This window comes from Falco rusticolus, chromosome 15, assembly GCF_015220075.1.
Source record: "Falco rusticolus isolate bFalRus1 chromosome 15, bFalRus1.pri, whole genome shotgun sequence".
Taxonomy (NCBI): Eukaryota; Metazoa; Chordata; class Aves; order Falconiformes; family Falconidae; genus Falco; species Falco rusticolus.
Window position 1 is genome coordinate 22,198,783 of NC_051201.1, and position 13,461 is coordinate 22,212,243.

Here is a 13,461-nt window from a genome sequence, read left to right on the forward strand (position 1 = left end):
ACTCCAGAGCTGGATTTAGGAAGATTTTTATTTAAAGCATAAAATTGTTAGAAATCAATACAAGAACAGTTTAGACCTCTTCCTTTGCTTAGCCTTCATCTTCTAGCTCTGCCACCGTTCACGTATCACATTAATTGCAATTACTTACACTGTAGCTGTGAATGACCAGAGACAGGATGCTGGGCTTGGTTTAGTGAATTTTAGTATTGGAACATGCTGAATTGGCTGAGCCCCCTGAGTGGAGCTGCGCCAGTGAGGATCTGGATGAGCCCCAAGGATGAGCAGGAGCTTCAGCCTCCAGCCAGTCTGTGTCCTCCCGGTGAGGCTGTCGGTGTTGGCACCGGTGGGTTTGTGCTGTGGGCGCGTTGGCTGGAAGCATCATCAGAGACCCCAAAGCATTGTTGGTGCGACCTGGTACCGACCGTCACTGCCAGCACAGGCTGCTCCAAGAACATGAGACCTGGTGGCACGTGAGGCCTCGAGCCACCGAGCCCGGCACGAGCTGACCCAGGTGGCCTGTGGCTGGGCTTTGCTGCCTGCTCCTTATGCGTGATCAGTCACCTGGCTGGTGGCCGCGTGGCTGCCCAGCCCTTTCCAGGCACGGAAGCTGAAGGTGCTCGCCCCATAGGCGATCATCAGGAGGCAGGCGAAGAACTGGAAGACGAGCACAGCCCACACGTGAGTGTGGTGGCCACCCCAGCCCCATGGCCCTCACCTGCTCGCTCACTACTTACGGACGCTGCAGCTCTCCGGTTGTAATCCCACTGCCACCAGGACGTAGGCTGGACAGCAGCTGCGCATGTTACGAAGGCAGTGGTGTACAGGACAGTTGCCGTGGCGTTGAAGATCATCAGCTGGGGAAGGCAAAGAGGCGGTTGTGAGGTCTGGGCTCAGGCTTGCGCGCACTTGGGATGAGGGATGAGCAAAAGGCTTGGTTTCACATTCCTCCTCCTTCCCCAGAAACACCTGAGGAAGAGTCCAGCCCTCCGCGCTGGGAACAAACTTCAGGTTAACATCACATTAAATGCACCTCAGGCTGTGCTGAGAGGTTTCTGGTTGACACCACGACCGCAGCAGTGATGCAGTGGCTGTAACTTTCTGGATTGATACAGGGCTCCCTGTTTTGAACACTTTCTAAGCAATGGAGGGGCAGAATAAAACAATGTCATCGTGCAAAGTGCAGGGGACTTTGTTCCATCAGCCCAGAAGAGCCTGAAGCCCTGGTCCTCTTGGCGCACCTCCCCAGGATGTTTCCCACTTGGGCTCCCCCCTCGCTCCCTCTCGGCTATGCACCACAAGGGGCCAGGGGATCACGTAGAACTTCAGCTGAAGCTGCAGGAGGTAAGTCACGAAGAAAAGGACTGTTACTATCCAGAAGAAGATGGACACAAACATCACCCAGCTATATGCCGCGTGGAGGTAATACGTTGTGTTGGCGATGAGAGCCCACACCAGCAAGCCAAGCACCTGTGGGGTGAAAGGGGGAAGTGTCAGGTGGTGGTTCCTGCAGGCGGAAAGCAGAGCATCACCCACACCAGCATCTGCAGCAGTTGGGGCCCCTGGCTCCAGCAAAGCAGGGACCCCCCCAGAGCTGCAGGACTGGACTGAGATAGCTCAGGGCAGCAAGCCCACCTGAGATGCTCCTTGCTTGGGGATGAGCTCATCCCCAGTACCGCCGCCCCAGGAGCCGGTACAGGGATGTCACAGAATCAGGGAATGGTCTGGGTCGCAAGGCAGGACGGGTGAAACCGGGGCGTCCTCGCCACCAAAGGTTCCTCCTCAGCCAAGAAGCCCCCAGGGCCTGTCTCTGCAGGTGCTGGCTCAGTGTTAGAGCTGGGTGAGAGGTGGACGTGGGGGGGCTGTTGGGGCCCTGGGTCAGCCTTGACCACCCCCAGGTGCAGCACCATTAAAAAAAAAAAAAGAAAAAAAAAAAAAAGCAAGCTTCTCTGCACTGTTTGGTTAGGTCTGGTCTGGTTTGTACCTCCCATATATAGCGCTTCCAGAGCTCACCTTGCACTGTTAAGCAGGTTTAACTGCATAGCAATTGCAGCATCAGGTGCCTGCAAAGTGGTCCACAAAAAAATCAGGCAGGTGAGTCTGGTTTTGGACCTGCTCCAGGAGAAGGAAGCAGAGCCAGGGCAGAGCCTTTTTCTCCCCCACTGCAGCCCCCGGCGCAGAGGTGGCAGTAGGGAGAGGTGTCTCTGCCCTTGGATCCCTGGCAGGTAGGGATGGAACAGCCCAGCCCAGGCAGCATTTCATTTATTTTTTTTTTCTTTCCCCTGCCTGTGCTGCATCCACTCCAGATCTTTGGGCTGCGGAGGAGATACTGCCCTGCTTTGCCCACAGCAAGGGGGACAGGAAGCTGATCCTGTGGCCTCCCTGGGCAGCTCCCTGAAGGAGCAAGATTGTGGGTATTTTTTATTTAGAAAGCCCTGAATCCATGATGGAACCAAGCAAAGGATAAGGGCTCAAAGGAGAAGGGCTCTTTGGAAAGCTGCTCTGCCCCTGTGTAAGCCCTCATCATTTATTTTCATGGAAGAAACACAACAGCCTTTGTCCTGTCAGGGTGCAATGCCCTGGTGCTTGCTGTCCCAACAATGCCTCCTTGTCTGTCACATTCTTTTCTAACACTCGTGATCGCAAAATATGTGTTGGGGAGAAGCACATACAGGAAGAAGCCCAGTGTGCTCCTGGAGTGGAGGCAGCGTGTGCTCGCCGCCCTGCTCCAGCTGTGGGGGAAGGAGGAGCCCTTAGGAGCGCGGTTCTGGAGCTGTGGGTCTCAGTGGATGGGAGCTGCGCGGCGTATTTAGCAGTACAGCCCGAGCAATGGGCTGGAGAGGTGGGACTAGGGTGGGGTGGAAGGGTCCCTTCTGCTGATCTTGGTTCCATCTCTCTTTCCCGATGCTCCTGCGAGACACCCCCAGGCAGCATCCTTCCCAGACCCATTCCGGAGTGCTTGGTCGCCTGCCACAGCCAGCTCAGCCGTGCCCAGGGCTCAAAGCCTGGAGCAGGGAGCCAGGTCTGGGCCAGCTGTCTCCCTGCGGCTGCTGCCCCCCACGAGGCTGCCCTGGGGAGAGAGGGGTGCAAACCGGCTCCCCACTGCAGTGGGGCAGCACTGTGGGCCAGCGGCAGGGTGGGTCACATGTGGCCCCATGTGCAACTGAACGCCCTCCCCCCCCAGACGTGCACCTGGTGCGCGTGAGGTGCCAGCAGGAGCAGCAGCAGCAGTGGCTATCGTTGCAGTTGGCTCGGGTGCTGAAGCAGGAGCAGGTGATGCTGCTGCTGGGGTCACTGGTGCCAGGACCCTTGGGCTCGCCCAAGAGTGGCTGCCAAGGCCTGGCTGCGGGTGGACAACCTGGAGGGCTGGGAGCCCAGGGACAGCCAAAGCCCCACGGGCACCCCGGCAGCAAGCCCATCACCGCTCAGCTGGGGTCACCGGGCTTCGTGCAGCCCGCGGGCCCCCGGGCTTGTGCCCTGCGGGGGTGCCCAAATTGGAGCCGCCTTCAAGCGGCAAAGGGAATGAGGACGGGAATCCGCATTTTCCTTTGGCTTTAGGGAGGGAAGGAGAGGGGGAGGCCTGAGCTACTCGGGGTCAGAGATTAATTAGGGTCAGAGAGCGAGGCTGGGGTAGGGGATGGCAGCCAAAGGAGACCCAACTGCCCCCAGCCAGAGCGACACAGCAAAGCAATACGCGTGTGCGATGCGCTGGGACCCGGCCAAGCCCCCCGTGCCCCCCGGTACTCACGGCCTGGGCGCCCATCAGCCCCCCGAGCGGCGAGAGCAGGAAGGCGCCGTCCAGGGCGGCGGCGGGGCCCGGGGAGCCGCTCCGGCCTCGCGCCATGCCGCGCGCCCAGGGCCCCCTCGCGGGGCCGCCCCAGCCCGAGGGGCCGGGCCGAGCCTGCCCCGCGCCGAGCTGCGGCCCCTCCTCGCAGCGCCCCCTGTGCTGGCGGGGCAGCCCCCCCCCCCGGGCAGCCCCCCCTCCCCGGGCAGCCCCCCCCCACCGGGCAGCCCCCCCACACCGGCCAGCCCCCCCTCCCCGGGCAGCCCCCCCTCCCCGGGCAGCCCCCCCTCCCCGGGCAGCCCCCCCCCCGGGCAGCCCCCCCTCCCCGGGCAGCCCCCCCCCACCGGGCAGCCCCCCCCACACCGGCCAGCCCCCCCTCCCCGGGCAGCCCCCCCTCCCCGGGCAGCCCCCCTCCCCGGGCAGCCCCCCCCTCCACCGGGCAGCCCCCCCACACCGGGCAGCCCCCCCCCCCACCGGCCAGCCCCCCCTCCCCGGGCAGCCCCCCCCTCCACCGGGCAGCCCCCCCACACCGGGCAGCCCCCCCCTCCACCGGGCAGCCCCCCTCCCCGGGCAGCCCCCCCTCCCCGGGCAGCCCCCCCCTCCACCGGGCAGCCCCCCCTCCCCGGGCAGCCCCCCCACACCGGGCAGCCCCCCCTCCCCGGGCAGCCCCCCCCCCAGCTCGCTGCCCCGGTGCCGGGTGGTCCCTCCGCGGGGGCGGGGCCGTGCGCGTCTCCCCGTTGAGCCCTGGGATCACAGGGTGTGTCGGGCTGGGAAGGGACCTTCACGGGTCACCCAGAGCAGCCCCCCCGCCACCACCAGGGACATCTCCCGCCGGATCAGGCCGCTCGGGCCCAGCCTGGCCTTGGACGTGCGCAGGGACGGAGCATCGCCCACCGCTCGGGCAACCTGGGCCAGGGTCCCACCGCCCTCGGCTCCGGCAGGCTCCCACCGGCCCCTCTCCCAGCCCGGCAGGTCCCTCGGGGTGGCGGCGGGACCCCCGGTACCCCAGCCACCTCTCCCAGCGTGGTGTCCCCCGCCCCGCCCCCACATCGTCAGTGAAGATGCTGATGGAGCTCGGACCCAGCGCGGGCCGCGGGGCACAGCAGGAGGTGCCCGCCGCCGCAGTCCCCTCGCACGAGGTTTGTGGGGCCGGTCCCCCCCCGGGACGGAGCTGGCGGCTCTCAACGACCTTCACCTGCCTGGGGATGGTCCCGGGGGGCTTCGCTACCCTCCCGCGGCGGGGGCGATGCTGACCGGCCCGTGGCCCCCCACCGCCCTCGGGCATCTCCCCCTACCCTGTAGCGGCTCCGGGACCAGCGAAACGGCCCCGCGGGAGAAGCAGAAGGCGGCAGCGGGGGGCGCTGGCCGCAGACAGTCAGGATGGCCGAGCGGTCTAAGGCGCTGCGTTCAGGTCGCAGTCTCCCCTGGAGGCGTGGGTTCGAATCCCACTTCTGACAGCCTTTTTGCAGCTCTTTGTCTGCAGGGGGCTGGTACCGATTAAAAAACACAAACAAAAAACCACAAAAGGGCCACAATTAAAACTAACTAACTCCTTAGCTTTAATTAACGTTGCAAACGCCACATCGCAAAAGAATCGCCTATTGTCAGAAGTGGGATTCGAACCCACGCCTCCAGGGGAGACTGCGACCTGAACGCAGCGCCTTAGACCGCTCGGCCATCCTGACATGCTAGCACCGACTTTCCGCGCCCTCTGCTACAGCCGTGCCGGCCGCCGCGGCCTATGTTCCCCCACCTGCGGGTTCCCGCTGGCAGACGCCCCCCACGGCGGCACCGCGCCGCCCCTGCCCCGGCCGAGCCGCCCCGCCTGGGGAGAGGCCGCCCACGGCCGTGCCCGGGACAGGAGCGCAGCGGCTGCGTGGGGAGGGCGCCCTCGCCGCCCCGTGGCGCCTGCTGCTCAAGGAGCAAAACGGGGGCCGGGAACAGCCGGCGGTGTCCCCGCGGTGCCCCTGCGCGCCTGGGACAGAGGGCGGCTTCGGGCAGAGCTCAGCGCTTGGGCATCCCACGGGAAGCGGGCACCAGGCACTGCGGGGGGCGGAGGCTGCCGGGGACCCCCCCAGGCGGGGCCGCCCGCAGCTGCTGTTGCCCAAAATCCCGCATTACCGCACGTGGGTTTAGCATTTAACTGTGTGTTAAATATTTCTGTGCACAAAGCTCCGGCCGAGCTGATTCCCCCTCCCAAGCCACCGAGCGAAAGGCCTTGGGGCCGAGGGAGTCGGCCCGCGGCGGGGGGAAGCGCACCACATCCTGCATGGTGCGGGGGGACCCTCCCAGGGTCCTCCCAGGTGCAGCACCGCTAAGGTGCCACAACCCATGGAAAATGAGCTGAAAGTAGGACAAAGGCAACGGTGACAGTGGGCGATGCACCCCCCTCAGCTCACACAGAACCCCGAGGGAGGACAAACCCCACCTGGGAGCGTGGGGAGCCAGGTGGGAACAGCAGTGATGCTCACTGAGGGTGTGTGCTGCTTCGCGGGGGGGTGAGAAACCTGTATCCAGCAGTGTGCATGAGTAACAGTGAGCGTGCCACATACCGTGAACGTGCCACGTACCGTGAGCGTGCCACATACCGTGAATGTGCCATGTACCGTGAGTGTGCCATGTACTGTGAAGGTGCAAGTGCTCTGCTGTATGTAACGTGCACCCTCAGGCAGCTCGGTGCGTTCATTAGGAGGAAAAAAATCCCTCATGCACTTCGGTAAAGCACCATCGGATTTCTAAAGTAATACTCAGTTTGGAGAATTTTCCTGGTTACAATTTTTAGTAACCCCAGGCCGGGAGGGCAGTGGGGGTCCTGGCTGTGCATCCCACCCGGAGCCAACAGCAAGCCCCGCAGGGTCACCCTGGGTCCGGCTTGATGGCTGGACACATGATTCCCAGCGGCCTCTCTTAACCCTCCTCCCAAACCAGCTTTTCCTGGAATACTTCAGCTGCAATTTGGGGAGAGGTCTGTGCCGGCCCTGCCTGCCCCGGCGCGGCGTGACTGCTCCTGCTCCAGCCGCCTGCAGGAGCTGTCTGGGCTAGGAGGGCAGCCAGCCGGGGGAAGTGAACGGAGGCCAGAAAGGGAAAAAGCCACAGGCGGCAGGGAAAGCTATTTTTTGAACGTTTTGGTCAACCCATTGTCCCGCAGGGAAAGTCCCGCCAGCCTTGGAGCAGGGATGTTTATCTGTGCCCACGTGCTGCACCTCGGTGAGAAGGAAATGATGCAGCAGCGCTGAAATCATCTCCTCCCCACAGCCCCTCGCAGCGTGGGTCCAGCTCCCGTGTGGGATCCGAGGAGCCGGGGCCTGGGAAGTCCTTATCCGGTCCTCGGGAGAAGCCCGGGCTCCGGAGGTGTCCGGGATCGGGATCGGGATCCACACGCAGCTCCGTGTTTGGGAGCTCTGGACCCCCCAGAGCAGCCCCGAGTAACCGGCACCCAGCTAGGGGGTCTCCCTGTGGCATACAAACACTTTAGCGGGGCGGGGGGTGGGGTGGGGGCGGGGGGGGTGGGAGGGTGTTACTAATTAACTGTAATTAACTCCAGGACGGAAGCAGTAATTTTTGGCGCTGATGCTATCGCCGAGGACGCGGTAACGGCCGCACGATGGCATCGCCCGCCGCGGCACGGGGCAGGGCCCGCCAGCTCCGGAAGCCCCGCAGGACCCTGCCCTGGGGATGGGGGAGCGGGACCCTCTCAGGAGCAGGAACGGACGCGTGTTCCTTCCCCCGGCCCCATCATCCCCAGGCCCCGGCCGCGGGTCAGGATCTGGGGCACGGGGGAGGATTTCCCAGCCATCCGGTGCGCCCGGGGGAAGCTGCTCGGTCTCGCCCGGCGGGGGTCTTTCCTCCCGGCGGATGCCTGTCGGCACGGCCGGGGGCTCCCGGGGACGGCTGCGCCGCCGCCTTGCTCCCCTCCCGGAGAGAGCCTCGGCTCTAGCGCCTGCTGGTGCTCCCCCGTCCCTCCTGTCACAACTTTGGGGTCCTCAGGGGGGTCTTGCTGCCTCCAGTCGGGCTGTTGCCTAAATTTTGCCCCACTGGCCTGAGCAGGGGAGCCTGCGGCTCTCTGGAGGGGTGGGCTGAGCCTGGATGCGGAGGATGCCGGCAGGGAGGTCTCCGGGCTGTGGTCCAGCTCCGCGAGAAGGTGCAGGGGCATGTCGGCTCTCGCAGCAGATGGTTTGTTTTGTTTCGGCACACGGGCGTGTGTGAGCAGGGCTGCCTTCGGTCACAAGCCCTGGTTTGAGATCAGCTCTGTCACCGGAGGTGGGGGGGGTGACGGGGTGGGATTTGTTCCCCAAATAGCATTTTGAATCCCCCACACGCTGCATCCCTGCTTTCTTCAGTTCTCCCCAGCTGCCGCCTCCAGCTAACATGAGAAATTGTGGCCCAAGGCAAGAAAGTCCCTCACCCCCACCCCCAGCAACCTTTCTTAACTGTACCCAGCCAACACCAAGTGGCTGATGGCCAGCATCTGCAGCCTGGGGCTCTTCTAGGAGACAAGAGGCTGCATTGATCCCAAACCCACCCCGCACACCCACTGCAGCTGGCTGGGAGCCCAAGCAGCTCTGGCAGCAGGCAGCGGGGCAAGTGTGACATTGTCACCGTCCCAGAAAGAAAGTTTGGGTAAGGCAGAAGTGTGCTGCCCTGGGGCAGAGCGGACCCCGGCCATCTGAACACGCTGGGGAGGGAGCAGTTCGCTTTGGGTTGCAGCTGAAAGCCGGCAGGAGCGTGGATGCTCTGGGCAGAAGCAGAGGAGAAGGAGGTGCCCTGTTCTTACACCGTGGGGTGCAGAAAAGCTGGGGTAGGAGAGGGAAGGGCTCTGGTGACTCCCTGTCTCTCAGCTGAGCCAGCAAGGCTTGAAAACGGATAAGGGCCTGGGCAGAGAGCCATGTGTCTGGCTTGGTTTCCCTGCCCAGCCTGTGTGTCTGTTGTGCCAGTTTGTGTGGAGGCGCGCGGGAAGCCCTGCGGGCTCCCGGGGCTGTTTGCCGCTGCATCCCTGGGCACGGGTGGGATGCTGGGTGCGTGCCCCCGGCTGGGCTCAGCAGGGAGAGCTGCCTGAGTGAGGGGGTTGGCACCTCCGGTCTGGAGGGCTGCGATGCCCGTTTCTATAGGAGATTGGATGGGATCTGAAAGCTTGCGGGACAGGAGGGCTCAGCTCAGACCAGGAGGTGCCAGCGGCCCCAGCACAGCCCTGTCTAGTGGGTCACAGTGCTGCACGTGGCAGCTTGTCCTGCCCTTTGGGGCTGGCCCACAAGTGCCACTGGCTCTGATGGAGATGCTGAGGGGGTCAGCCCCAGCGGCACTGCCAGAGACAGTTTTTCTGCATCTCTTCTTCACCCAGCATCAGGGCTTAATGATAAGCTCAGGTCAAACTTGGTCCCGCAGCTGCTGTTGGAAGGCACACAGCCTCCTCCTGCCCTGAGGAGATGGGAAGAGGTGAGCCTTTCCAGGAAGGCAATGAACAGAGCTGCTTCTGGTAAGCTCCTCTCCTGGAGAGTGGCAGCACTCATGTGCAGACCCGTTGGATGGAGAAGCAGGACGTGGGGCGTGGAGAGGCAATGACTGTGCTGGTGGATGGGGCCGCAGGGCTGAGTCTGCGGCGGGTGGGAGCTCCCTGTGCCCCTGAGCAAAGTGCTGGGGCTGGGACCCGGCCGTTCCTGCCGGCAGAAGGACCTCTCCAGAGCGGAGCAGGGGGTCACTGGCACAGGCTCTTGCCACTCCTGCTGCCCCAGGAGGGAGGGCTGGGGGCAGTAACTGGGGCTGCTGCAAAGGGGCACATGCCTTACCGTACTCTCCCACAGCCAGGGCAGCAGGCGCTAGCCTAGACCTGGGCTCTGGCAGAGGTCAAGTGGCAGAGCTGTGGCACTTTGCTGCTCCTCACCTTCTGCCTGTTCCCATGGTGGCCCTGGTGGGACCCTTTTCCAGGATGCACAGGAGGGGAGACCCTCCCTGTACCACCCTGGAGTGAGGCACGGCTGTTCCAATGCCAGGAGACAGCCCGGCAGCAGCTCCAGCGGCAGCTCTGGTCTCCTGCGGCACAGAGGGGCTTCTCTCATGCCCATCCTGGCCGGCCCTCTGCTGTTCTCCCCTCTCCTCCCCGCAGTGCAGCGCTGAGAGGCCTCCCTTTCAGGGGTTATCTGGCTCCTTCATCGTGCCAGCTCTGTGGAAATGTTGTCTTCGAGGCCTGCAGCTCTGCAGGAGCATTGCAACATCAGGATGTCTCTACAGCTTCGCAGGGACTTAGCAGGACCCAGGGGACTGATGTGTTCAGGCAAGCCCATTCCCGCATCCTCCTTCCCCTTACCTGGAACACTGCCCTGCTTTCATCTGCGCCATCCTGGCACATGTCCCCAGAAGAGCCTTCCCTGTCCCCTGTCCTAGGGAAGAGCTTGTGCCTGGTGCTGCGTTGCTCTGCAGGGGGCAAGTGGCTCTTCTCTGTTTAGGAAGAGCTTAACTGTGCTGCGGACTAAACAGCTCTCTGTTTGTTTCTCTGCACACAATATTTTCAGCCAACTTATGCCTTGTTTATTGCAGCAGCCGTTGCAGTCCTTGGCAGCCTCCATGGGTGGGATGCGTTGTCCTCAGTTCTGGCTGCTCCAGTGGCCGAGGAGAGGCACCAGCTCCTGCAGCTCAGGTGTGATGCTGCCGGGGGAAAGAGCCACGTCCCACAGCCGGGATGGCTTGGGATGCTGACCGGTAGCTGTGGGTTGCCTCATTAGAAAAATACAGTGCATCAGCATTTTGCACTGTGTGCTGGAGCTCAAATTTGTCCTTGTTCCCAAGGAAGGAGGAAGCCCTTGTGTTCAGAGAAGTGAAAGCCTGTGTGATGTTCTCTGCTACTTTTGAAAAGGTTTTCTGAGTAAAGCGGTCCCTAAAGATGCACGCCCTGCACTGGTCGATGCTTCCCAAATTGGAGTTGTTCCATCCCCTGTAGAGATGCTGGCTGCAGACAGCCCCAGGCATCTGCTCCTCATTTCCTGCCTTTCTCTTCAATGTGAGAAAACTCAAAGCCATGCAGTGCCAAACAGATTTTCTGGATCCCCTATCATTTAATTCTCTCCCTTACTACAGTAATGGCTCAAGAGCCCCACAACAAGCATGGACTGAGGGCATCTCCAAAATGAAAAGCCAGCTGTGGCTCTAAGGAACTGTCTCCAGACAGTGGTTGCCTTGGCCAGGAGAGGTTGTTGGCTGGGCTTTGGACCGCTCTGGGTCGTAGGCAGTGCCACACCATTGGAAAAGCCCTGGGGGTTTCTCCAGGTTGAAGTCTGGGAATCGGGTTCCACACATTGGGAATGGGGTTCCACACACTGAGGACCGGCTGCACACGCTGGCCTCACCTGCATTCCATGCGCCGCCAGTCCCCCCATCCTGGCTCGCTGACCTGGTGGCAGGCACATGCCTGGAGAGCAGCGGGGGTCCTGTCCCGCTGAGCGTGAGAGCGCTGCAGCAGCGGGTGGGGGTGGGGGGTGGGTGTGCGTGTCTGTGTGTCTGTGTTTGTCTGTGTGTGCGTGTGTCTGTGTCCGTCCATCCGTCCCATGGCTCTGGTGCTCTTGGGCTGCAGCAAAGGGGGATGGCATCAGAGCAGTGACTGAGCTGCCAGCCCCGTGGAGAGGTGTGTGTGGGGCAAGAGTAAGCTTGGTGCTGGAAGTGTTAGCAGCGGATAGAGGACCTCCTCATGTGTCCGGAGTTGGAGTCTGGGGTCAGCTTGTCTCCTTTGCAGCACCCAGACCAGCTTGGGTGTTCCCCAAAGCTGGGTGTTCTTGCTGCCTCTTTCCAGCAGGCCTCTGGGACACAGATCGTGGACGTTGCGGGCAGTAAAGGATGCTGTTGATACCTGCTACCGGGGTACTGGGCTTCCTGGCTCCAGGAAGACCACGTCCTGAAGCCTTGGGAGCTCCTGAACAGACCATGCAGTGGAAATCATCAGCGTTGTCATCTGGTTGGCTCTGGCACCTCTTCCAGGTCGCATACAGCCTCCTAGGTCTCACTGGCTTTTCTTTTTCCTCCAGTCACCATCTGATTTCCAGGAAGGCAAACCTATTGTAACAAACAGCACATAGTTCTTCTTGCACAAGGAACCAAGAATAGCCAAGGGGCACAAATTTCCAGCATGGAAACACCCTGAAGGAGACGGGCCGGGCCATGCCTGCAGCAGTTTCCTGTTTGTTTCGGACACAGCCTCAGTTCTCTGTGAATTTTTTTGCATAGTCAAGTTGCTTTAGGTCTTCAATAGCAATCCCCCTGGCATTAGTCCTTTATCCCTTCCACCTGCAAGGACCTCGGCACAGCTGGAACACCTGCCTGCCACCAGCCCTGGCAAAGCTCCCATGGGTGGGAAAAGCTGGAGCTGCTTTCATGTCCCTCACCGGGCAGATGGGGTCCGACCCTTTGGCCCGTGGTATCTGTGGTTTGGAGCACTAAGCCAAGCTCCTGGTTAATGGTTACCAGTTAATCATTGCCAGTGAGCAAGCAAAGGTTAAGGGTATGGCACCACAGCGGTCTCCTGAGCACGCCGCCAGCGCCCAGCCGCCAGCGCCCAGCTCGCAGCAAGCCTTGCTCCCCTTTCCTCCGCAGCAGAGCCAGTGCTCAGCGGCCGGACACCCACATCCTGATGTGATGCTGGCCCTAAAGCAAGAGCAGGAACAGGAGCCGGAAAGCACAGACTCCAGCCGTGACACCGAACCGGTGCGAGCCACCGAGTCCTGCTGCGGGTGCAGAGGGTCACAGCTGGCACTGCACTGGGTGCCCCGCAGGCGGTGGGCACGGCCCCTCCACACGCGCAGAACCGGGTGCAGACACCTACGGGTGCTCATGTCTTATCCTTGTCCGTGTTTCGGATCAGCACAAGGTCATTCCTCATTCGTACTACAGTTAAAGTTACACGCAGGGGAAAAACCCAGCCCTCTTCCTAGTACCTGCTGCTTTTCTTTGGTGCTGTAGCAACCTTCAGAGAGCCTTTGGGTGCTAAGGGTCACCCGAAGAAGCCTCCTTCCAGGCCTTTCTCCTAAGGAAGCACAGGGAAGGGCTGTGATGAGCTACCCCAGCCTGTGGTTTCCACTGGAGGGATATGACCTTCACGGTGGACTTTCTTCCTCCTCAGCCTTGGTCTAGCTTGGTTTCATTTTCACACCTTTTCTTAGCCCAGCCTGTGTTCCCTGCTTCCCAGTTACCCCATTTTTCTGCTTGTTGTTTAGGCTCGCAGGGCTGCACGCTCCATTGCTTGGGTGCTGTGGTTCCCTCTCCGCCTGCCCTCGCCCACACTGCGATTCACTCTGCCGACCCACGCCAAGTAACTGCCTGCTATGGCTAGAAACTAAAGCAAAAGTAAATCAAGCCAAGACAACAGCAACCGCCTAGATGATTTCTATCGTAACTGAAGAAGCCAAAAGCAGCTGAAGCCAAGGCGAGCCCAGAGAGGTCCCGAGACCCCGCGCTGTCAGCTCGCTGTGCTGCCTGTGGTTTGTCGCTGGTTACAGCAGAAGCACCTCCTGGGCTACAGCAGGTCCTCTGACGTGGGAGTTTTCAGCTCTGCAAGACCTAGAAGAAGCACAGCAAGTGGCCAGCACTGGTGCACTGGAGCAGCTGTGCCATGGGATGAGGAGGATGCTCGAGGAAGCAGGTTGGCAGCGATGATGGCAGATTTCTGCCAGCAGCAGCCCAGGTTTGTCACCGCTCAGAGC

At 61.8% G+C, this 13,461-nt stretch overlaps 1 protein-coding gene and 2 non-coding genes across 4 annotated transcripts; 1 reads left to right on the forward strand and 2 right to left on the reverse strand.

The window, feature by feature from the left end:
* Positions 1 to 10: 10 nt before the first annotated feature.
* On the reverse strand, positions 11 to 5,067 carry LOC119157716 (plasmolipin). Of its 2 annotated transcripts, none has more exons than XM_037408894.1 (4): positions 4,977 to 5,067; positions 1,294 to 1,467; positions 735 to 854; positions 11 to 654 (listed from the first exon to the last, which is right to left on the reverse strand). In XM_037408894.1, exons 1-4 carry the CDS (start codon positions 5,064 to 5,066, stop codon positions 544 to 546), a joined length of 495 nt encoding a protein of 164 aa, XP_037264791.1. In that variant the 5' UTR covers position 5,067; the 3' UTR covers positions 11 to 543. The 2 variants fall into 2 exon arrangements, with proteins under 2 accessions (XP_037264791.1, XP_037264790.1); XM_037408893.1 differs by lacking the exon at positions 4,977 to 5,067 and adding an exon at positions 3,746 to 3,909.
* Positions 5,068 to 5,155: 88 nt separating this feature from the next.
* On the forward strand, positions 5,156 to 5,238 carry TRNAL-CAG. Its single transcript has one exon. It is a non-coding gene; the product is annotated as a tRNA-Leu (tRNA).
* A 145-nt stretch (positions 5,239 to 5,383) lies between these two features.
* Positions 5,384 to 5,466, reverse strand: TRNAL-CAG. Its single transcript has one exon. It is a non-coding gene; the product is annotated as a tRNA-Leu (tRNA).
* Positions 5,467 to 13,461: the final 7,995 nt, after the last annotated feature.